Here is a 26,140-nt window from a genome sequence, read left to right as displayed (position 1 = left end):
ATCTTATTTATAGTACCTAAGTAAGTCAACCATAACAATCTAACTTCTATTACAAATACAATTTTTAAATTTTAATTACTTGTTATAATACACCACAAACCAACATTACTTCAAAACTAACACATAAAAATATATTAACAATCTTATCTAATTAAAAATACTCAATTCCTAACTCTTATATATATATATATATATAACCAAAGCAAAAAGATTACATATAAAGAGGAAACCAACAAGCTGTAGAAATCATAGTTCATCAGCACTGGAATACATATTTACACATAAAGCACTAATTACAAAGCTGATCTAAACACAAATCAGAACTATTAAAAGCCACTTGAAGAACTATGTTAGAGTAAAGCCTCAAAATACCAATTTCATGGTAATAATTGTTCGAAAAAACAACAGTGCATCTATTAAGCCAAATGCGCTTAAGAATAACTTGTCTGATAGAATTTGCAAAAACATTATTATGCATTCCGAAGCCCAAGTGACCTCCTTCCAATTAAGTTCATGATTAAAGACTGCAAAAAAAATTTAAACACAACAAACCATTGTTTTTTAGTATGTAAACAATCCCAAAATGTGTTTCATACTCTCAACATATTGACAAAATGGGCAACTTGCTGGTTGAACCATAACACATTTCAACCTATCACCAACAGGGAGTTTGAAGTGTATTACTTTCCAAGCAGCATTTGGGTATCAAAATCAACTGTAAATTTCCACACTTGGGCACTCAATTTGTTCAAGAATTTAGAGTTAAATATGCATTTCTACTTATTATTCAGCCGCAGAGTGAGAGGCTAATTAGGAAGAAGATGAGAATATACCTTCTTCAAGGGAATGTGGTTGAAGTGGCTAAAAGACAACCATTGTCAATCCTTAAAAAAGTTACACTCCTTTGGAGTACATAGCTTCATAGAAAGCTCGAGGAACAAAATATTGAACACGGATTAAAAAGTGTTTATACTTATTATTCAATCCATAACCATAAAAACATAGAAATCCCAAATATCTTTAATTTGTAGCACTTCTTTTATGTATAAATAAGAAACATGTTTTGAGAAACTAATATCAACTGATTGATTATGATATATGATATTTGAATGTTGGATTATTAAACAAACAAAATAATATTTCTTAAATATTATACACTTCTTAATTACCAAAACTAAAAATACCAAAATTGTAAGCTAACCACATAACTTGGATAAGGCAGAATATCTACTTTCAAAATTTACACTTGCACTTGACTTGTCATTATCAATAAATACATGAGATAGACGATACATTGGACGCATCTATTCTGGTTCCAAAAAGACAGTAGGGAGTGACTAACATGCGCGTTAGTCGTGCGTTTTACGCTGTCGATTAACGATTACGATTGACTAACCTGTCACTAACACGCTGTAGGAAAGATCTGTTTTGGAGCTAAAATAGCTTCAGCCCGATACATTCGGGGTCTACCTATTTGTGCCATTTTATCTTTCTTTGATTTGGGTCGTGTGGATGACTGTCATTTAAGAAAAGGAGAAGAATATTAACTTGCAAAGCCAGCGTTGAAGAATATTGTCTTGCAGTGTGCAAGGAGCATTCTGAATCATTGATAATTCATCTCATATAAAAATTCATCAGGGAAGGGGACTCTTTTAACTGTGTCACTCAGGCAGAGAAATATCAGTTTATATGTGTGTTCACCAGGGAAGGGGACTCTTTAACTGTGTCACTCAGGCAGAGAAATATCAGTTTATATGTGTGTGGGGTTGGGTGATGTGAATGTGAAATGGTGCAATCCCCAAAGCATCGGCTCAGACCTGTCCTTGTCTCAATCCTTGCTTGTTACAGGTAGATTTATCCTGTCACTATTGGGGATTTTTACTCTGAGAATCAGTACCAAATTTGGTCCATTGAGAATCTTCTAATAATGGAATGGGAGAATGCTCCTTGGAGATCATTGTATGCCCAGCAATTTCAGCACCATGGCCATCACATGAAAGAAAGAAAGATAGATTTTAATGATGTTCATGAGACTAAACAGTCTATAAGATCGAGATCATCGTCAATAGTTTATCTTCGATGTCAGATCTTCTACTGAAACATGATCTTGTGCTCCATTTTGTTGTAGAGCTATACATAGGCATTTGCAACTATTGCTTTGGTGAAAAAAAGTCCTAGCCGAAGAGCAACTAGCGCTGGTGGTTTGCAGTCATGATGGGGAACTTGGATTGGGGAGGGATCTGCTTTGCAAGGTATAGGCATGGACAAGGACACGTCCCTACTGCTTTTATCTCCAAGACTGATGAGATAATGTCCAAGTATAGACCGATTGCTCCCAAACCCACTCCTGTGACTTCAAACGCTTGCGAGTATAATTCTAATTGTAAACCCAAATTCGATTCCGTTTTGGGATCTCGCTCAAAATTTACCACTCGCAAGGGAAAAAGAAATCATAGAAAGGGGTCCTCAGATTCACCCAGAGGCACAAAAAAACCCAAGGTTGGCCCTAACAAACACTCTGAGAGAAGCACCCATATGGTTGGGATTACCGTTCAACCAAGTTCAATAGCTGCTGATAGGCCTACAAAGATTGTGCACCCTTTTGATGGGGTTTCGAGTGTAGAGAAATTGAATGCTGAGGACTCAGGGTTTATGGAAAAAGCAGCAGCCATGGTTCGTACAGAAGGAAGCAGCATGCCATATAAAAAGGGTGCTGGACTGGGAGGCCTGACCATAATAAAGGTGATGAGTTCAATTGGCAGTGTGGGTGCAGAGAATCCTGCAAAAAGCATGGAAGCTGTGCCTGAGCAAACAACGGAAAATACTCAAAGTGCTTGTGGGTCATCTGAACTCTTGGTTTTTCCTCCTGTTAGTGACAGCCAACGACAGGAGGAAGAGGGGAAGAATGGAAAAAATGTGGTTACTCTTCCATTGCTTCCAGAGACACCATCATGGCATAAAAGCCTGGCCTTGGGCTCTTCTGATTCTAATTCTCCATACTCTGATCCCAAATCTGACATGCCTGACGCATCGTCTGATACAGGGGAGATTCAGCTGAGACTTTTTGGCATAAATTTTATCCAGAAAAGGGTTGGTCCATGCCAAACTAGTAAGGATGAGAGCCCAAAACCTAATATCTTTGTGCCAAGTGTTGATTTTGCCCTCCTTGAACATATGTATTCCGAGTCTGTTGATCCGTTGATTTTGTTGCTGGACAGTGATCGTAAGGATGTTTTATGGTTCAATCCAGCATATATTAGGATGGTTAAAGCTATTGAGGAGAGAAACAGCAATGCATATCAGCCACTTACCATGATCCCCACACCTCTTGCCTGTTACATTTTCAAGGCAGCCTCTCAGGGCGTGATCAACCTCAAGGCCATCTTGTGGGGTTTTGTGAACAAGTTTAACATTCCTGGAACTGCTAGTGAGTCCAATAATGAGACTTCAATCAACAGAGAGCATACTTTGATGTCACAAGCAAGCTCTTCAAGTGCTCATTTTATGCAAAGGCCCCCAAATGATGTAATGTCAGGGATGCCACCAACCAGGGAGAGTTTAAGTCCAGTTGAAAATGTCGTCATTAGGCCACAGGCAAATAGACCAGTGGGTTCCATTATTAACATTGAATATATCAAAGAAGCCAATCAGCAAATCTCTCCTCTCTGTAAAACTATGGATGATATTCACGAGCAGATAGAAAGAGAGACTTTTCCAGCATTTATATCCGACTCTACAAATAGGGTGAAACGGACCAATTCTGCATACAAGAAGATGGTGGGTCAACCAGAGTGTTCAGGCAGGAGGCTTGTCCAGTGATAAGTTTGATGCACCTTCAAATTCATGGAATGGAGAAGTTGTACTGAATGACAAGATACCCCTTCCAATAATTGCATTGAAATGCTGTCTCAGAATTCAGTGGACTAACAGCAAGGGCAAGAAGAGTTTGCTGAGGGCTCCTTGCGAGGTCTATAAGTTGGTAACCTCTAACCCTGTGTCCTATGTTTATGCTTGGAAATTTCATGTTGTTGAATGAAGCTTTTGGTCTCAGTTGTATAGCTTGAGGCCTTAAAAAATAATAGTATAGGGCTAGCTAGCTTCTAATCATACTGTCTTACAATGAACTGAAACTCATATCATAAATCTGAGGAGTATAGAATTATAGAATGCTACATGCGAGAACCATTTTCTTTCTGTTTTCTGAGAATAAACTGAAACTCACAGCATAAAATCGAGGGGTATGGATTGCTATGTGTAATGTAACCATTTTCTTTCTGTCATGTTTTCTCTCCTTATCTTTGTGGAGGTCCTCATGTTTTGCCCAATCTGTTCGTACCGGGGATGAACTGGAAACTTCATATTAAATGTGTAATATGTATCTCTGTGTAAATAGTTTGCCACACTTATGGCTGCTAAGATTGGAAGCTAGGTTGGCATTCTGTAGTGCACCATTATATGAAAGGCATACAAAACTTCTTCAAGAAGAGTTATGTCAGATGATAAGCCCATGGTTTGAGTTTATCTTTGACATTACAACTGTTGCTTCTTTGTTTTGCTTTTCTGATTAAAATTGATTGCAGTGTCGGTTTTGAAGTAACTTGATTCTGCCTACTGTGTTTATGTAGTTCTATTTCAAATTTATCCAAATTTACGAGTCTAAATAGGCCATTACCAATCCATCAAGCTGGAGCTGGATACAGTGATTGAGATGGGTTGTTGCTGTGCTGTGCAAGCTCTGACTAGTTGAGAGTAAACTAAAGTCATAGGTCCATATGTTTGTCACAAACAAAAATGATTCATTCCTCCCAAACCTTGTTTAAACTGTACAATGACAATTATGATGATAATGATAACAGTGGTAGTAAAATGGAAACTTTAATCTTTCCAACATATTTTCTATTGAATTTTTGTCTTATTTTTTTGTTGTTGAAATGCTGTGGATAGTCTATGATTATGTGTAAGGGTCAGCGTTCTAAATATCGTTACTTTTGAATCACAAACATAATTTCTTAAACTGATTATGATAACATGACTGTTAATACAAGAGCTTTGGAGACCTTCCCAATATATATTTTTGAAGCTGAAATGTGTGTAGAATTTGGGTTCTACTCTTATACTCTAATATTTTGTTATCAAGACAAATGTGATATTCTAAATTTTGTGTGCCATTCTCAAGTTTGGGATACAGTTAAACATTTAAGGATTGAATTGTTAATGACTAATTTGTTGTGTTTTGGTGATGATATCAGGGTAATTTATTGTGTTTTGCTGCTGGTTTCGAGCTTCCACTTTAGTTAGAGATGAGTTTTATAGCTAGTCAATCCAGTTAAAGGTAGGCTATTGTAAACCTACACTCTTGAATCTGATGGGTTTTATTTGATAATTTATTGGATACAGATTCTTTCTAGCCTCAAGCTAATATCAAATGATTTTAACTAATTTAATAATGGTGCTTAAAATTATCATAAACTTGGTATCAACCATACTCAAAATTCAAGAAAGGGGCAGTGGTAGATGCTAGAATAAGCCACTTTCCAAAATCATGATTAAGCACTAGTAAGAGACTATGCAGAAACAAAGGTTTTCTTGCCAAGGAGTCAAAATAATTAATTCCAATAAAGCCTGAAATGGAGTTAAAGTATGACATTAGATCAGGTTTATTAATTGCAAATAATAGTGACATAAATTTATTCTTTTTCTAATAAAAGTATTGAATGGCTTTATTTTGGACATCAATTCATGTATGTGACATGTCTTATTTAGATTATTTAAAAATAAAAGAATGAAATTTAAATATTGTTTAAAATATTTGTACAATCTGACTTGGTTTTGTTTTCTTCAAATAGAGGTCAGAAGTTTAAACCCCACAAAAGGGGTAGGGTATGTACACCTTATCAGCTTCGACCCATTACCTATCAAAAAAATAATTATTGTTTAAATATTTTATTTTTTATTTTTTCGTTTTTAATGATTTTTTAAAATATTTTTTAATTGTTATATTTATTATATATTATAATTAAACTTAAAATAGAAATATATATTTTTAAATTTTTAAATATAATTTTAATACTAATATAGTAATATATTATAATTTGGTAGTGTCTAGTTATATATTTTTTATCTTTTAATTTTCTCTTTTGTGATGTTCATGAAGAGTGATTAGAAAACTTAATTGAAGTTTCCTCACATATTTTTAGTAGAAGTTCAATTGGAAAAAAAATTGGCCTATTTTTGTACACATTTGTGTTGTACATGATGTTAGTTGGTAGTTCATTTGACAAATTATGTTGTTTGTGCAACAAATATTTCAAAGGAGAAGTGATACCTTCAAACCAACTATGAATCCACTTACATGGATCCAAACATGACTGAAAAATAGTTAGGCTCAATGGAGATAGTTAGGCTCCATTATCAATAGGCTCATATTATGTTTGGAATAGGGAGACCCAAAGAGACATGGGAAGAGAGAGATAGAGAGATTTGTTTAGAAAGTCAAAAAGTCAAAAACATTAAAAACATGTAAAGAAGGAATAAATTTAATTGTGCTAACTTGTTCAAAGCATGCAAAAAATCATGATAAAATTGCTTGTCCACACTTAAACCAAAGAACACCATTCGAATACCTTTCCTCATTTTGTTCAAATGAGTATTGAGTACGTTAGAATTAGATGTTGTCATGTATTATTTTTGCCTTTTGCATAAGACATTGTTGCATATCGAGCTATTCTAATGATTTATGATAAAATATAGAAGATATTTTTTAATTTATTTTAGATTATTTAACTTCTTGTGTAAGAGAGAGATATGCTCTTAGAGAGGGAGAGAGGTAAATATATAAACATATAAAGAGAGGAGGGTGAGATAGAGAGATACATAAACATTAAATATATATTATCTAATCATAGGAAGAAAGGGAGAGAGAATAATAACTTTATACAAACATTAAATGTAAAATGTAAAATACAATATCATTATATTATATTTAAAATATTTAAATATAGCACATTTATATTATAAAAAATTATTTTAAAATATTATATTAAAAATATATATTTTATAATATAAATTAATATCATATATAATATAATATTAAAAATAGTAAAAATATATATTTTATAATATAAATTAAGTTTTATGAATTTTTTATTTTTATTTAATAAAATATAATAGATAATAATAAATATAAGATATATACTTAAATAACATAAAATACCATATATTTAATTTACTTTAAATAAATAAACTTAATATATTAAATAATAAATTAAAAATTACATATAATATATTTTATTATAATATAGTTAAAATCATATATGTTGACCACTCATCCATGTATTATATATTATGAAAAATTGGCAATACCTATATATTATTGTAAAAAAGATTGATTGTTTCTTACTTATTTATTATTCAAGTTATATTATATTCATGTAATTTATTTTATATTAAATATAAATATATTTTAATTAAACATATTAAAACATTATGTTCAAAGTTATTAATATTTTTTTTTTGATCGGTAAAATACATATTTTATTTAATTGAGATATAAGCATTACAACTTCGAAAAGATAATGAACTATCAAAAAACTCCCAAAACAAGACATCCATGACATTGCCATCACCACCCTTCCAAAAGTTGGATTTCAAAACCAGTAACCAACAGCCACACATCCACCCCCCATACTTAAAAGTACTAAAAAACTTATTACATCTTGCCTGTCGAAAAATAGGCATTTCAACTTGAAGTTTAAAGTTAAATTGTAAAATTAACTGAAAAGAGAGCAAAGAAAAATGGCACCTATGGGTACCGTGCCTATAATAACCTATTCATGATTCCTCCTTCACGCCTCTTGCAGCCGAGGCACTCAATTCACTAGCCACCCAATTACGGCGAGAGCCTCCTCTTCCGGCAATTTGTCGCCTCCTTCTTCCTTCTGCCTTCTTACTCGCTGCACCTCGTCGACTTGGAGAAACCACCTCGCCATCCCGTCTACCTTCTGCATCATCTCCCGCCTGTTTAGCTAGTTCTGCGGGTAGTCTCCTTGTTATCCGCCTCCTAGGGCTCGCGTTCTCCACCGCTCTCCCGCCACCCTCCTGCCTGATCACATCTTCTATCTCCATAATTTGGACGAAGATTAAAAGCCCTTCCCAGCCTCTCTTCGCGTCATCCTTGAAACGCAATCTAACTTCCTCACGACGTCGAAGAAACTGAATGCGCGAGTGACACGCCCTCATCTCCTCATTTTCCTTTGGGATACCTTTTGCAAGGTTAAATCCCCATCCCGACACCGCCCACTCCAGTAGGGATTCCAAATTTAACAGATATTCTCCTGGAATTAGTCTCTGCAACACATTTCGCACCTCTTCAACCGTGTGTCCCAGCTCTAGACCCCAAGCTACGAGCAACGAGTAGATGTTTGCTCTGCACCTGTAACGGTGACCAATGACAACCACCTCTTCTCCTAAAACCAGCTGAATTGCTTTTAAAAGCAGCGGGATTTTAACGAGAAACATTCTCTCGAGTTTCTTTGGCAGAACAGGACCACGAAATGCCGACATCAGTTTGGAAGATTCCAAGGTGAAATTAGCTTCCATTTCTGAGCTTTTTGAAAAATTACAGTGATTTTTGATAAAACCAGATTTGAAACTGGTTTCACCAACTTGCCAGGTCTATTCATTATCAGTGCGGGCATTACGAAATTGGCATTTAATGCATGGCTCTTCACCATCGTCGCCAATTTAGAGCATGTCTCAATAACTGCTCATTAACTCACACTTGCGTAGGAAAAAAGCCAGGTTCTGACAAGGGATTTGAAATTAATGTCGTACCAACTTGGCAATGCGTCTTAACTCCATTTAACGGTTTCCTTTCTGTCATTCCGCCACCTCACCTCCCCTGGCTCGAGTCCACATGCTTCATTTGACAGCTCATCCGCAAGAGTGTTTCCCTCTCTTTTCATGTGTGAGATGCAATAATTATTGAACATTTTTAGTTTTTCCCTTATTATATTTACATATTTGTTTAATTTCCAACATGGAGTATGTCCTTTAACCAAAGCCTGGATAACAATTTGGGAATCACCTTCTAAATGTAATTTCGACACCTTTAGATTAACTGCTAAATCAACTGCTAGTAGAGCCGCCTGAACTTCCGCCTCATTATTAGTGTCGTCTTGAAGTCTTCTAGCCCCCTTGCACAGGGCCTTTTCTTCATCATCGCAAGCCACACATCCCGCTCCTCAGATCCCCGGATTGCCTTTTGAAGCTCCATCAAAATTTATTTTCACCATCCCTTCTCTAGTTTTGACCATTTAACCGTCTCTCTATCCAGACGGTCGCTAGCAGGATTAACCCTGGGGAACCCATAAACGGGTCAATGTTATTAATATTTATGTGAAAAGATTATATATATTTAAATTGTTAGTTAAAATGAAGAGTAATTATGTGTTAAAATCAAGTTGATAAAATTGAAAATAATAGAAACAGTTATAAGAAATGATAAAAAATAGTTAATTTTAATTTATTAATATACAATCAATGAAAAGAATAGTGAAAATCTAATATATGAAGAATTATATTATGTTTTAATTTTTATTCTAATAAAAGTTAAACAAAATTCATTACGATTTATTAGAATTGAATTAAAGTAAATATATATCACCCAAGATTCATTAAGATTTATTACCCACCTTTGTCTAATCTTCATCGCTATCTAATTTCAGATATTATTTAATACATTTTTAATAAAATAAATAAATGATTTCATATAAAATACATTTTTTTTTGGTTGATAATAATATAAAGTAAATATTTTTTTATTAATATAAAGATAGAGATATATAGGTAAAAAGATATAGGGGGGATGGAGGTATATGAATAGATATAGATATAGTGAGAGAGGAAAAGGGATACAAATGAATCATGAGATCAAGAGAGGTAGAGGGACAAATAAAGATATAGAGATAGAGACATAGAGAGGGAGAGATATATAGATGGTGAGATAAAGTGATAGAAAGATAGAGATATAAGGAAGGAGAGAGAGAGAGAGAGAGAGAGAGAGAGAGAGAGAGAGAGAGAGAGAGAGAGCATTGGCAATAGGGTTGGAGAGAGGGAGAGAAAAATAGGTGGAAGTAGAGTGAGGAAAAGATAAACTGTCAGATATAATAAAACCTCTAAATCTAGAAGATAATCAAGCTCCATTACTGATAGGATCATGTTATGTTTGCAATAGGTAGAGGTAGTGATGGATGGTGGAAGACTGTGTGTGTGTGTATATATATATATATATATAGAGAGAGAGAGAGAGAGAGAGAGAGAGAGAGAGAGAGAGAGAGAGAGAGTATAATTATGGCTTTCAATTTTTTCTTAAGTATATGACTATCTCAATGTGGTGATGCGTTGACCAATTTGTAACTGACACATCAACAAAGTTGTTTACATAGGTTGACACCTAATGTGGTGGCTATACCATTGATTAATCTTTTTGTACCAATAGTAATTTTTTTAATAGAATATTAAATTATTTATAATTGATAGCGTCGTTTTGTTTTTTGGTCACATATTCACTATCATTTAGTCCCCTTATCCCCTTATACTTGTCAGGATAGAAGACATCTATGCCCGATCAAAACAAAACTATTTCTAACTACAATATTTGACATGTCATCCATAATTGTACTAATTGATAATTTAGATTATGTAGCAAAGAGAGTGCCAAGAGAGTAAATTACTTGGAAATTGCATGGGACATACCATTTTTCATTGAATATGTATGAAGTTACAAAATATTTGTTGGTTTCTCTTTTGCAATCAATGTATTGTATCTTATTTCTCACTTTTGTTGTTTCTACTTGTCTCTCACCTTTGTGAGTCTTAAATTACACTATACCATTATTTTCCTTATACCCATAATTAATTTGCTTTAATTTCACATACAACCTTACTATGAATATATTATTCTGATTATATTTTCTTGAATATTGATACTATATGAGGTGAAGTCCTCCTAAGGCCCCTTCAACCTCACGCCCTTCTAATAAATTTTGTGTGCTAATAATCACATTCTAAAATGAATTAACAGAGCTTTAGTTTTCTATTAAAAAACCATATTAAGTTTAATTTAATCTTAATTATTTTGTTATATCTATACATTATTTACAAAATTCAATATTAACCAAAAAAATTATTGTTATGAGTATAAAATAATATTAAATTAATAAATGCTAGAATTGGGATATTGTGATGGTTAAGTTGTGTTGTTCTTACCATCATGTCCAAACACTATGCTATTGCTGAACGTTTAAATGAAGATGTGATTCCCCATTTATAATATATGTTTCGAATATGACATAATTAACATAAATATATTTTTATAATAATAATAAATAATTAATAATTTTTATTATATTAAATTAAAATATAATATATAAAAATAAATAATTAATTTAAATAACCAAATGTATAGTTAAAATGTGTCTATGTTAGAAATTAGGATCTTAGGATACTAATCAGTAAAACAAGATATAAAATAAATGCATTAAGAATCAAACAACTATGAAATAACACATTACTCAAGATATACATGGGGAAAACCTTTTCGGGTTAAAAAAACTCCATAAAGCATCATTTTATTAAAACACTTACAAATGTAGTCTATCATAAAATATACTAGAACCTGGGGACACTCCTCCAATACTTCCACATGGCCAATAATACCTCTTGTGGATTGGTGCAACTATGGTCTGGTGGGTCCTCAAAGAGAATTGACTAGATCATGCAGCAAGAGTAACACAACAGAAGCATCAACAAAACATAGATAAAATGCACAATTAGATATCCACATCATTATATTATCATCATAGAACATCCGATAAGCAACCGGTTACATGCAACAATTCATCCGGACCGCCAAGAGGCATCCGAATTACAATTCCAGAAATCCAGATCCTCACTACCCTGCACTGCCCCCCTAAGGATCACATAAAACAATATATATACCCTCCGAAACACATCTGAGTCAGTCACAAAAGATTACATTTACCAAGAAAAGAAAATGAAACGTGCAGATAGGTCGACCCCAAGAATGAAGGGAAAATCCTTTAGAAAAGAACAACCAAGAGGCGCAGATCAAAAGGAAGGTCGACCAAACACTCAAGAACATCGAGCAAGGCACCAAATAGATCCACAAGCCAAGAAATTGCTTTGCACGAGAAGAAATCAACAACTATCCGTTAAGCTCAAACTACTCTAGGAACCAGGAACAACCAATACGGAAGCGATAATTCACTGGAAAAGAATCTGAATGAATTGACAATCTGCAATGAAGAACAAAAGCAAGCCTAGAAACTGAAAATCTAATCCGCAATGAAAAAGAACTATCTATCGGAACACACTGAAGGAAAACATAGAAATCTGCTATCGAAACTGAACAAGAACAAAACTAAGGAAATATTTTTGGTTGATGCAAGATTGCTCATAAACTGGGGATGCTCTTGCATCAGATAGTGATACAACTCACCATAAAAGCATTAAATTCTTACATCTCTCAAATGAGAGAGAACCTCCTTAAATATAGGAGGAAGGTTGGCTTCACGAATCACACCTTTTCGATAACCCCCATTCATAAATAATTAATAATCTAATATTTATTAGATTATAATTTTTCAAATGGGGTATGCTTATAAAGCATATAATATATAAGGTTTTATAACCTTATATATAAATGTTACTAGGATGTGACCACTAATAATATTATGTTCTAACACTCCCCCTTAATGTTAATGGGGGATCACATTTCAATTTCCATAAAAGAAAAAATGAAGTACCCCAGTAACGTAGGTCTTCTTTGACAGTGATAAACATGGACACAAATATATGCCAACATGAAGACCATGTATTCCAGACTACATGGAAGTCATCCTGTCATAATTTATAATCCCAGTGTTTTAAAAATGATGCTATGAGGTCTTAAAAAATTATATTGGAGTCACAGTCTCCTCAAATTAGCCAGTGCCTGTAGGACTTAATACAATGCTTCTACAAGTGTAAGATTCACAAGGAGAAGAATTTACAATATGCCCGTAGGACTTAAGCACAAATGTACTTATAGGACTTACTAATGCCTACCTATAGTATTTAAAACAAAAAAGGACCTACATATGCCTATCTGCAGGCTTAAAGGACTTACTAATGCTTATATAGGTCTTATTATTTCATACCAATTAGGACATATGCCTACCCATAGGATTTAAAACTAGGATTTAGCCACTAGGTGGTGTCATTGACATTCACACTCCCTCTCAATGGCATAACCTAAGGCCAAGCATTATTTGAATTTGGAGCATATAATGCCTAAAGGTCTTAAATATAGGATTTAGCCACTAGGTGGTGTCATGTACACTTCCCCTTAATGGCATCACCTAAAAGCCAATCACTATACAAAGGATTTCAAAGTGATGGCTAAAATTCCAATATATAGCATGTGCCCATTATCTTCAAATTATCTTCATTATAGAATGATTTCATTTGAGTGAGGTGCCCATGATCTTCAAGGTGTCTTTCTTTTAGAATGCTTTCACTTGAGTGAGGTGTCTATGATCTTCAATGTTCATTTTGATCTTTAGAAATGATATTCTCTAGAAAGAGTAAAGTAACTTCAAGTAAGATGGTACTTTACATATATCCAAATGGAACTCTTCCATAAATCTTCAAGGCCATATTGATTCTTCAAGAGCTACATTCATATTTCACCCATTTGATTCAAAGACACATAGAAGATATTCTTCTTATTAAAGTATTGCACCATCCATGTAATAGCACTTGCACCATATGTTTTGAAGGCGTAACCTTGCCATAGAAGAAACAATATAGTTAGTAACATAGTCATAAATTAAAATTGATTTTTGGTGCAAAGAAAGAACATAATATTAGTCATTTGTCATTTGCCAAAGATCATATAACATTTCTCATAAATGTGAAAAATAATCCAATAATTGGTAGCAAGGAGATCAACATATATTTTCATGAGAATAAGCATGAATAATTAGTTGTCTTGTTTAAATACAAAATAGACATGCTACTTCATATAGTAATGATCCATAAAAAATTTAGCAACGGGTGAGCTATCCTTTCTAGGTTTGCTCCCCAGATAGATTATAAGGGCAATAGCCACCCATTATAAATAGTATGATTGAAAAAATAGATCAAATGCAAAATAAACAATAGATCTCTTTGATCTTTGAAAAAAATTGCTAATGATAAATTTCAAATGATTTTACTTATGCATATTTAATATGTGTAAGTGCACCAAAATGGTGAACAAAAAACTGGATATCAACAAAAACAATGTCTAAAATGGACAAAACACGATCATGTTTTCAATAAATTCAAAACCTGCGTATGTATTAAGGCTTGGAAAATCCAAGCCAAAATGCATACATTTTAAAAATATAAAAAACATGTACGCGTTTAAAAAAAATAAAAAATGCCTACATGTTTTAAAAAAATAAAAAACGCGTACGCCTTACGTTTAGTAAGAAAAACGTGTACGCGTTATATATAGTAAAAAAAATGCGTTATGTTTACTAAGAAAAACGTGTACGTATTTTGCTTACATAAAGTTAGATTAGTAACATGGACTTTATGCAATTCATTTAGCATTCCCTTAAATTTTCTAGCAGGATATATACATAAAATATAATATTCAAGTATACGTTATATTTTCTTATACTTTGAAGTTATATTTTATGTATATATTATTAGGATGTTTGAAAGTGGTTTTAGATCTCTAGGATTCATAATGCAGATTCTAGATTTTAGGAGATCTTAGTGGGCTTATATCATCATTCACTTGCTATCTCTCTATCTCACGCTCTTTGTCTCCCCTAAGCTCTAGACCTATCTATTTTCCTATCTCTCCTCCTCTCTTCACCTCTCTCTATCTCACTCTCTCCTCTCTCCGCAAGCTCTAGACCTTATAATTTTTCAGACTTCGAATTTTGGTAATCACTAAGCTCTCTCTCTCTCTCTCTCCCTCCATCTCTAGACCTATTTATCTTCCTATCACTCCCCCTCTCCCCTTCTCTCCCCCATCTCTCTATCTCACTCTCTCCTCTCCTCTAAGATTTAAACCTATCTCTTTCAACCTTCTGTATATCTCCCCTCTCTTCTCTAAATATGTGACACACTTTGTGATGTCCCCTTCTAGTTGACATCTGTCAGCTGAGTAGATTAGCCTATCACTGACCCTCGTAGGCTGATGAGGTTGGTTAGAGGGTCCTTTGGAGTTTTGGTTCGTCATCTTCGGAGCGAGCACTCCAGGTCTGGTTTTTCGTTTGAGGTCTCTAGGACTCCGTTTGAGATACTTTCTATTTTTAGCAATCCTGCTATTTATAGCCAGTGGGTTGGACAGGGACGGAGTATGGTTTGGCAGTCTCCAGTTCAGATGGCAGGCAATTCTGATAAGTACTTGGAGAGATATTAATATTTAATTAAATATTAAATGGGCGAACTTTAATGTTTAATTGTTTAAAAAGTCACTTTAAGTCATAACTTAAATGAGGGTCTATCTCTCGTCAGATGGGGCCAGTTTTGTATTAAATGGGAAAGTGATTTATTTTGACACTTCAATAGTCAAAAATTAAATATTAAAAAGTTAAACATTATTTAATGCCAAAATCACACCCTTCTGGGGAATCGCGCCAAACCCTAAGTGGAGAGGATTAAAGAAGACTTTAGGTTTTCTTTTCATTATGCTAAGTTTTGATATTTTGATTGGAGCTTTGAGAGGAGTTTTGGCCAAGGGTTTCAACAGAAGATTCTTCTACAGTGATCAGAGGTATCGGTATAGGAAAACGTGAGATTCTTGTACAACAACGTCAGAGGCTGTGAAATATCAGTTGATCTTGCTCTTCCGGTTGGTTTCATTCAGGGACCAAGTTTGTGCTTATTAAATCAGAGAGGCATCGTTATTCTTCAGTATTTTGTTGCAGCAGCAAACAGGGAAACAGGGGTACCCAAAGGAGATATTTATTGGTGGTTGTACGGCTGCCTGGGAAGTAGCGCCAATCACCTAAAGGGGTCTGCGATTTGCATGTTGGAGGAATCAAAAAAATATTATAAAAATAGCTAAAGGTGCGCCTAGTCTGGAGTCATCCATTGAGCTATCATGTTAGCTGTTTTGGTCAGTCTGGAGTAAGTTACAGCATGCTATCATAATGGACTGTGTATGACCAGCAAGGAAGAAATAAGGGTTTCCAGATTTTCATGGTATTTTTCGATTCCTATCTAATAATGTTTGTTTATGTATTGAGAGTAGATTAAGGTTGAATAAATGTAATGAGGGTTTGATCAGTTTATTACTGAACTATAATTGATTTCTAGCATTTCCCTATAGTTGCTTTTGGAGCTTATAATAGTCAAAGTATACTAGCTATTCAAAAAATTTGCAAAGAACAAACTTAAAACGCAACAGGGTCAACTAAATTGCAGTTGTCAGAGTTGAGGGCCTTTGAGGTTCTTACAGTGGTATCGGAGTTAAATCCTGCCATCCTAAGGGTTTAGCAATTACATGCAGTCACAAGAAACGGGTTCATATAGGTATTACACACGCAGCAGAGCCCTTCTTGAAGGAGAACAAAGTCTTAGCAGGCAGTCAGATACCATGGGTGAAAGGCATATAGGCAGCCCACCCAGAGGCCACAGAATTGAGGATGAAGAGACTAGAGAATTTTTTAGGGCTATGGCTACGGGGCAGCAGCAAGTTGCTCAGGCTTTACAGGCACTCACCACCATGATGGAGTGTATGAATCCTCCAAACCGAAACAATTAGGAACCAAAGGACAATAGGAGTGTAGCCAATATTCCTAGACCTCACAGGGCAGTTACACGCACAGTTGACAGGCCTTCAAGGCCTAATTTCTTGGCAGAAGAACCTGAGGATGTTGCTAGAGCTGAGGTAGAGCTTGTCTTTGTTGATAATGTTATGACGGTACATGATGAGTGGAGTCTTCTTCCCCCTGATGTTAGGCAGAATCTGAATTTTGATCAATTCATGAGGAAAAAACGGGAGTTAGAGAGAAACAGGCAAAAGAGGAGGCCATGTTTCCAACATAGAGATCTTGAGTTTGCCACAAGCAAGCTCACTCTACCTTATTATGATGGCAGCGGTGTAGTTACAACTAGGTCCTGGATCCATAAACTGGATACATACTTCACTCTGAGACCCATGATTGAAAGAGATGCAATTAAGTTTGCAACCTTATACTTGGACGGTACTGCACATGAGTGGTGGCATAACGGTCTCATCACTCTCCAGCATGATGAGATTACCACCTACCAGGAGTTCGTTGATTTGTTAGTAGAGAGGTTTGATAAGAAAGGCCCTGAGTCTTACTTCCGGGAGTTAGCACAGCTGAAACAAACAGGGAATTTGGAGGTGTATGTTTCAGAGTTTTTGAATCTGTCGTGCATGGTAAATAACATGTCAAATCAGCGGTTAGTAGTTTTGTTTATAGAGGGACTCATGGAGCCTCTGAGAGGGTGGGTAAAGGCATTTGATCCACCAACACTTCTACTTGCCATTAAAAAGGCACAGAGTATGGATGTGACAGCCACTCAGAATAAATTTGGGTCAAAGGGGTCAACATCTTTCAAAGATAATAGGAACTTCAGCAAAGGGAAAGAAACATCAGACTTTAGAAATGATTACAAACCAAAACCAGCAGCCCCTCCCTTAGATCGTGAGACACTTAACGATTTAAGGCAGAAGAAACTCTGTTTTTATTGCAAAGGTCCATATGATGCCAACCATGACTGTCCTTTGAGGCCTAAGGGCAGGGCAAACAGAGTAATGTGGGCATATTATGAAGATTCAGAATCTGATCATGAAGGTCAGCCTGCTGGTTATGAGGATTTAGAGGCTGAAAATGACACATAGGGTCCTCCGAGACTTGACAAAATGGATGCAGAAGGTGATGAACACCTTAAGGAGGCACTTCTCACGAGTATTCGGTAGGAAGGTTCATTCAGAATGAGAGGAGTACTTGCTGTTCAGAAAGTTATTACATTGCTGGATACCGGAGCCACACATAACTTTATTGATGCCAGGTTAGTGGAGAAGAGAGGAATCCAAACAGAGGAGTTTGAAGGCATCCGTGTGAGGGTGGCAGATGGTAACACTTTAAAGTGTAATAGGATGATTACACAACTCCTATTACATGTAAACAATTATGAGTTCAAGACTGATTTCTATGTGGTTCAGATGGGAGATACAAATTTGGTCCTTGGTATGAAGTGGTTGCATGAACTAGGGAAGTTTACACTTGACTTGCAGGAGATGGAGATGTCTTTCACCGTTGATGAGAAAACACATGTGCTGAAAGCGATTAAGGACAACAATTTCAGAATGATTACACTCAGGCAGATGGAGAGGCTTGTACACCATGGTCAGACTGAGTGGGCAGTGGAGTGTATGATCATGCCCATACAACAGGATGCTCAGAAAGTTGAATATCATCTTGACATTCAGATACTGCGAACCAAACATAACAAGGTTTGCAGTGACATACCATTAGGGAGGCCACCAGATAGGGGTTTTGAGCACATCATTGAGCTAGAGGAGGGAGCGAAGCCAGTGATGATTACTCCATATAGACATCCGAAGCGCCTGAAAGATGATATAGAGAAAACCATATAGGAGCTTCTGGCCATGGGACATATTCGGCCTAGTAAGTCCCCCTTTGCTTCTTCAGTTGTTTTGGTGAAGAAGGATGGCACATTGCGGATGTGTATTGATTACAGGGTCCTTAATAAGCTAGAGACCCTCTTTAGCTCTGTCTAGCAGAGACCTGTGAGTTAGCCTATTATGGAGTCTTGTAGGCTGGCAATGGTGGATAGAGACTCAGTCAGGATATTCAGTGTTTGGATTTGGTGTTTCTGGCAGTAGTAGACAAGTTTGGAGCAGTTCCTTGATTTTAGGAGGTAGTTCCTACATTTTAGGAGGCAGTTCCTACTTTTAGGAGGTTGTGACAACGTCCAGGGTTGGGGTTCGATGAGACCATTCCTTGGTTTCAGTTTCAGGAGATTTGGGTGTGTTTCCTAGTTTCTAGGAGCATCCCTAGATTTCAGGGATGAGACTGCCAGTTGATCCATGATTTCTGACATCAGTCACAGACAGGTGACAGGTTCAGTTTCAGGCTTTTGGTGTGTTTCGAGCTTTCTGTAGCTATTTGGGTTATATTTTTAATATATTTAAATATTTCCTAAGTTAGCGTTTTAATATTTTAAATAAGGCTATGTCTATAGCCATTTCAAAGTAATAAGGGGTTTTTGGCTTCATCTGGATTCGTATGCCCATGTGTTATAGCTCGTTGGAAAGGTCTTGAACTTTTCTAAATGATTTTCACTTGCCAGGGTCCTTTTGGCACTTGGAGTTATTTTATATTGAAAAACTGGTGTTTTCTCTATACTTGGGCGCCCAATATTGGGAAATATGACTTTATATTAAAGCGCACTTTTCATATATCTTTAGGGTTCGATTTGGAAGGAAAGAGATATAAGGAGAAGGAAACCTAATTTCTCATTATCTTTTACATATTGAAAACTTGTTTGGTGCGATATTGCTCTGGTAGAGCAATTCTTCAATCTGGGACGCAAACCCCATGATTGGTATTGGCTGGGACGTAGCCCTCAGCTATTGATTGGCAGAGGATTCTTTTGGCATTGGCATTATTGGTCAGAGTGTATGCGCTATTCCTTGTGGAGATTCAGATTGCTTGGTGAGGGTTTCAACAAGGTGGTTGAATTTCCCAACTGGGGCGTGATTGTTTCAGCTTGATGCCACCATTACAGCAGGTACACTATACGCTGGAAGTGGTGAAGACTTTCATTCAGCCATAGCTGGTGTTCTTGGTTTATGTTCATCATCTACCCTTCAGTTGGCGCCATTATTGGATGTAACCACATCCCCAGTGCGTACGGAATAATCTGGATATTATAAATCAGAAATCTGCCTGCAGATCAGCAAGGGGATCATCAGGGATCTTTCAGTGGTATCAGAGCTATTTGCTTGCCAGCCTGTGGGGTTAAGCTTTCTTTTTTCTATGCATCCGGGAAGAAGTGACATACAGATATTATACTCGCAGAAGAGCTCAGTACGAGCGTGAGTGTGGAAGAGAACAGGAACCTATTATGGCAGATGAACAGGTGGGCGCCGGAGTAAATCAGGCTGAGGAAGACAGACAAGGGAGAGCTGATGAGGACCCTCATCACTACCCAGCCCAGGATTGTTCAGATCTTGGACAGAATACAGGTTACCCTGGAGCGGTTGGAAGTCGATAGACACAGAGGCAGACGGAGTAGATCAGTGTCTGTGGTTGGCAGCCAGCATAGTCATGGATCTCATACATCAGTTGGGAGCTCTCATCATTCCCCTAGGCGTGAGAGACATCATACACCAGTTAGGGATAGACCATTACTTCCTCGGTTTATACCAGGCGAGCAGCCGGTACAGGTAGAGCCACCAGAGGTGGAATTTTAGGATTCAGTCAGGGCGGCTACAGCTGAGTGGAGAGCCCTACCCCCAGAGGTTAGGGATGCTTTTCCTTTTCCTCAATATTGTGCACAGGGTAGAGATACCACTAGGTTCAGAGGAGACCTGGGCTATAGGCCTCAGCAGCAGAACTATGACCTCAGTAGAGCTACTGGGAAGATCACATTGGCTACATTTGATGGGACTAGTGGTACGAGTGCACAAGCATGGGTGCACAAGCTGGATATATATCTATCACTGAGATACATGCCGGAACGTGAGGCCATTCAGTTTGTTGTCCTGCATTTAGAGGGGGTTGCCTATGACAGGTGGCACCATGGATTGGTCACCCAGGACCATGCCATGATCCACTCCTATGCAGAGTTCACTGAGCGCCTCATTTCCCGATTTGACCATAAGGACACAAAGCTCTATTATAGGGAGTTGGCACATCTGAGACAGACTGGGCATGCAGAAGCTTATGTCATTGAGTTCCAGCGTATTGCAGTTATGGTGCCTGACATGCCCCAGAGGCGCAGTGTTATGTTATTCATTGAGGGACTGTAGGACAGGCTTAAGGGAATGGTACGCGCCTTCAATCCAGCCACCCTTAAGGACGCCATAGATGTGACATTGAGGTTGGATACCACTCCTACTTCTTATCAGACAGATAAGAAACCTTTCAGAGACTCACGACCTCCACAGAAGGCCAACACCTCATAGTTTAGAGATGGACAGTCAGCTAGACCTCCTAGGATGGACCAGGAGACACAGAATGAATTGAGGAAGAAACTATGTTTTTCCTGCAAAGAGCCTTGGGAACCCGGACATTGTTGCATGGGTAAGGGCAAGGTTCACTTGATTGAGGTAACATCCGAGTTTGGGGATGAGGAGATACCAGACATTGATACTTAGGACAGCCCAGAGGAGACTGTGCAGGAAGAGCCGCAGTTGGAGATAGACATTCTTGAACCCTTGGCGACAACGAAAGTGACTATGGCTACCCTTTCCAGTTATCCCAGATTTCATGCCTTTCGATTGAAAGGTACATTACAGGGGCAGCGAGTCATGAGCTTGGTAGATACAGGGGCCACTCACAACTTCATTGATCAGAAGTTGGTTGAGCGGTGTGGGTTACAGTCTGAGGTATTTGATGGTTTTGGAGTGAAGGTTGCGGATGGTGCAGTTTTGGGCCGTACTAGGAGGATTCCACAGCTTAGCATTCAGATGGGGTATTATACCTTGACATATGACTTTTATATTCTACCTTTGGAGGACTATGATGTGGTTTTGGGCATGCAGTGGTTACAGGGTATTGGGAGGTACATTATTGATCACCACCGCATGCACTTAGAGTTCCTGTCTGGTGGGAAGAAGATAATGTTGAGGGCAGCTTCAGACGGTGGACCTAAAGAGGTGTCTTCTCGCAGGATGGAGACTATTATTAGACATGATGATGTGATTTGGGCTACACGTTGTTTGGTGAAGTCCAAAACACCTACACCTCAGGATGGCAGGGCATTTCATGTTGATATTCAGTCGGTGATGGACCGGCATGGTAGAGTCTTTGGTGACATACCTCCTAGTGTACCTCCAGATAGAGGGTTTGAGCATGGGATAGAGATGGAGGATGGAGCTAAGCTAGTGATTACCACTCCGTATCGTCATCCTAGAGCATACAAGGATGAGATTGAGAAGACTATTCATGAGTTGTTGGACATGGGCTTCATTCGCCCTAGCTCTAGCCCCTTTGCTTCTTCTGTGGTGCTTGTTAAGAAGAAGGATGGGACTCTGCGGATGTGTATTGATTACCGGGCGTTGAACAAGAAGACAATCAAGAACAGATATCCTATTCCACGCATTGATGAGTTGTTGGATGAGCTTCATGGAGCTATCTACTTCTCTAAGATTGATCTTCGTTCAGGCTATCATCAGATTCGTGTACGAGCAGAGGATGTACACAAGACTGCTTTCCACTGTCACTATGGGCACTATGAGTTTCTGGTGACGCCTTTTGGCCTTACCAATGTGCCAGCCACTTTCTAGTCCTGTATGAACCATATCTTCAACAAGCAGTTGAGGAAGTCGGTTCTAGTGTTCTTTGATGATATCCTAATTTACAGTCGTACTTGGGAGGACCATCTCAGACATGTTGAGGAGGTACTTAGCATCATGGAGAGTCAGTCTCTATTTGCTAAGTTGTCCAAATGTGAGTTTGGACTTAGAGAGGTCTTATATCTGGGTCATGTGATCAGTGCTGATGGGGTGAAGGTGCATGAGGAGAAAATTCAGGCGATTCGTGATTGGCCCTACCCTCGGAACATTATTGAGTTACGTGGATTCCTCGGTCTATGTGCTTACTATAGGAGATTTGTGAGGGGCTTCTCTCAATTGGCAACACCCCTGACAGACCTCACAAAGAGAGGAGCTTTCAGATGGACAAAACAGGCATAGGGGGTCTTTGACAGACTCAAGGAGGTTATGAGCACTTGTCTAGTTTTGGCACTCCCTGACTTCTAACAGCCATTTGTACTTGAGTGTGATGCTTCAGGTGTGGGCATTGGAGCGGTGTTGATGCAAAACAGACATCCCATTGCTTACGAGAGTAGGAAGTTGCGTGATAATGAGAGGTTGTATTTTACATATGATAAGGAAATGTTGGCTATTATGCATGCATTAGCCAAGTTCAGACAGTATCTTGTTGGCAGCAAATTCGTGGTAAGAACAAACCACAACAGTTTGAAGTATTTCCTTGATTAGACAGAGCTCAATGATCGTCAACAAAAATGGGTAAGCAAGATCCAGGCCTATGATTTTGACATCAAATTCATTAAGGGAAAGAATAATATTGTTGTTGATGCACTTTCTAGGAAACCATCACTTGCTTCTCTATGCTCATTGAGTGAGATTTCAGCAGATTGGAAGGCTCAACTTTTAGTTGAGTACTCCAAAAATCAGCATGCTTGTGAGATCATGGATGGATTGGTATTGGATGATAGGTACAGTGTGGTGGATGATGTCATTTACTACAAAGGCAGGGTATATCTTGTTCTGGGTTCTCAGTTGAAGGAACAGATTCTGCATGCTTACCATGATACTCCTATCGCAGGACACCCAGGGTATGGTAAGACTTACAGGGCGGTTCGGGAGAGATTCTCTTGGAAGGGTCTCAAAGATGATGTTCTACGTCATGTCCGTGAGTGTATGACGTGCCAACAGAATATGTCTAAGCATACTTTTCCTGCTTGTTTGTTGCAGCCCTTACCTATACCAGAACAGAAGTGGACAGGGATCTCTATGGATTTTATTACAGGTCTTCCTCGGGTTCAGGGGAAAGATTGTATCTATGTCTTAGTGGACAGGTTAACTAAATATGCCCACTTCTTTCCTATTGTAGTTGATTTCACAGCATCTCAGGTAGCTGAGCTATTTTTCAGAGAGGTGTTTAGACTCCATGGCCTCCCCAAGACCATAGTGAGTGACAGGGATAGCAGGTTCATGAGTTCTTTCTGGCAAGAACTTTCCAGGCTCGCAGGTACGGAATTGACACCTATTACTAGCTACCACCCACAGACAGATGGGCAAACCGAGATTGTTAATAAGTGGGTTGAGGGGTATTTGTGCAGTTATGTGGCAGGACAGCAGAAGGCATGGGTGCGTTGGTTGTATTTGGGCAAGTATTGTTATAATACTACACACCATATGTTTATTGCTAAGACTTCTTTCAGAGCCCTCTATGGTTACGATGCATTATCTTTTGTTGATCTGGCTGTAGGTGACAACAAGGCTCCTTTGGCACAGGATTGGTTACAGGAGAACCAGGATATCATGAGATCTCTCAGGGAGAATTTGCAGCAGGCACAAAATCAGCAGAAGGTCTACGCTGATCGGTACAGGATTGAGAGGGTGTTTGAGGTGGATGATATGGTTTTCCTACGTCTGCAGCCTTACCGACAGAGCACCCTTAAACGGGGTGGAGCTGAGAAGCTCAAGCCTCGTTTTTATAGGCCATACAAGATTCTCAGGCTTGTTGGAGAGGTTGCCTATGAGATTGAGTTATCACCTGGCAGTCGGATTCATAATGTGTTCCACGCGTCCTGTCTGAAAAAGGCACTGGGGCAACATATTGTAGCATCTCCCGATCTACCTCCCTTGGATGAGGAAGGTAAGCTGACGTTGGTTCCTGAGGAGATCTTGGAAGAGAGGGCACGCCGACTGAGGAGCAGGGTGATTCGGGAGTATTTGGTTCGCTGGAGGTATCTCCCCATAGAGAACGCCACTTGGGAGGGAGAGGCTATTTTGCAGCATCCAACTTTGCAGTTGCTTGTGGGCAAGCATCTCCAAGAGGGGAGGACTGTCATGTCCCCTCTTTAGCTCTGTCTAGCAGAGACCTCTGAGTTAGCCTATTATGGAGTCTTTTAGGTTGGCAATGGTGGATAGAGACTCAGTCAGGATATTCAGTGTTTGGATTTGGTGTTTCTGGCAGTAGTAGACCAGTTTGGAGCAGTTCTTTGATTTTAGGAGGCAGTTCCTACTTTTAGGAGGTTGTGACAACGTGCAGGGTTGGGGTTCCATGAGACCATTCCTTGGTTTCAGTTTCAGGAGATTTGGGTGTGTTTCCTAGTTTCTAGGAGCATCCCTAGATTTCAGGGATGAGACTGCCAGTTGATCCATGATTTCCGACATCAGTCACAGACAGGTGACAGGTTCAGTTTTAGGCTTTTGGTGTGTTTCGAGTTTTCTATAGCTATTTGGGTTATATTTTTAATATATTTAACTTTTCCTAAGTTAGCGTTTTAATATTTTAAATAAGGCTATGTCTATAGCCATTTCAAAGTAATAAGGGGTTTTTGGCTTCATCTGGATTCGTATGCCCATGTGTTATAGCTCGTTGGAAAGGTCTTGAACTTTTCTAAATGATTTTCACTTGCCAGGGTCCTTTTGGCGCTTGGAGTTATTTTATATTGAAAAAGTGGTGTTTTCTCTATACTTGGGCGCCCAATGTTGGGAAATATGACTTTATATTAAAGCGCACTTTTCATATATCTTTAGGGTTCGATTTGGAAGGAAAGAGATATAAGGAGAAGGAAACCTAATTTCTCATTATCTTTTACATATTGAAAACTTGTTTGGTGCGATATTGCTCTGGTAGAGCAATTCTTCAATCTGGGACGCAAACCCCATGATTGGTATTGGCTGGGACGTAGCCCTCAGCTATTGATTGGCAGAGGATTCTTTTGGCATTGGCATTATTGGTCAGAGTGTATGCGCTATTCCTTGTGGAGATTCAGATTGCTTGGTGAGGATTTCAACAGGGTGGTTGAATTTCCCAGCTGGGGCGTGATTGTTTCAACTTGATGCCACCATTACAGCAGGTACACTATACGTTGGAAGTGGTGAAGACTTTCATTCAGCCATAGCTGGTGTTCTTGGTTTGTGTTTATCATCTACCCTTCAGTTGGCGCCATTATTGGATGTAACCACATCCCCAGTGCCTACGGAATAATCTGGATATTATAAATCAGAAATCTGCCTGCAGATCAGCAAGGGGATCATCAGGGATCTTTCAGATTACTCCATATAGACATCCGAAGCACTTGAAAGATGATA

The 26,140-nt window shown here is 37.9% G+C and overlaps 1 protein-coding gene across 2 annotated transcripts; it reads left to right on the top strand.

Moving 5' to 3' along the window:
• The first annotated feature begins 1,392 nt into the window (after nucleotides 1-1,392).
• Nucleotides 1,393-5,383, top strand: LOC131067206 (uncharacterized). Of its 2 annotated transcripts, none has more exons than XM_058002164.1 (2): nucleotides 1,393-3,975; nucleotides 5,250-5,383. In XM_058002164.1, the coding sequence occupies exon 1, from the start codon at nucleotides 2,212-2,214 to the stop codon at nucleotides 3,817-3,819; it is 1,608 nt and encodes a 535-aa protein (XP_057858147.1). In that variant the 5' UTR covers nucleotides 1,393-2,211; the 3' UTR covers nucleotides 3,820-3,975; nucleotides 5,250-5,383. The 2 variants fall into 2 exon arrangements, with proteins under 2 accessions (XP_057858147.1, XP_057858138.1); XM_058002155.2 differs by having other exon boundaries at nucleotides 1,393-3,979.
• Nucleotides 5,384-26,140: the final 20,757 nt, after the last annotated feature.

This window comes from Cryptomeria japonica, chromosome 5 (assembly GCF_030272615.1).
Source record: "Cryptomeria japonica chromosome 5, Sugi_1.0, whole genome shotgun sequence".
Lineage (NCBI taxonomy): Eukaryota > Viridiplantae > Streptophyta > Pinopsida > Cupressales > Cupressaceae > Cryptomeria > Cryptomeria japonica.
Note: the sequence above shows the minus strand (reverse complement) of the source record. Positions and strands in the feature narration are given on the sequence as shown.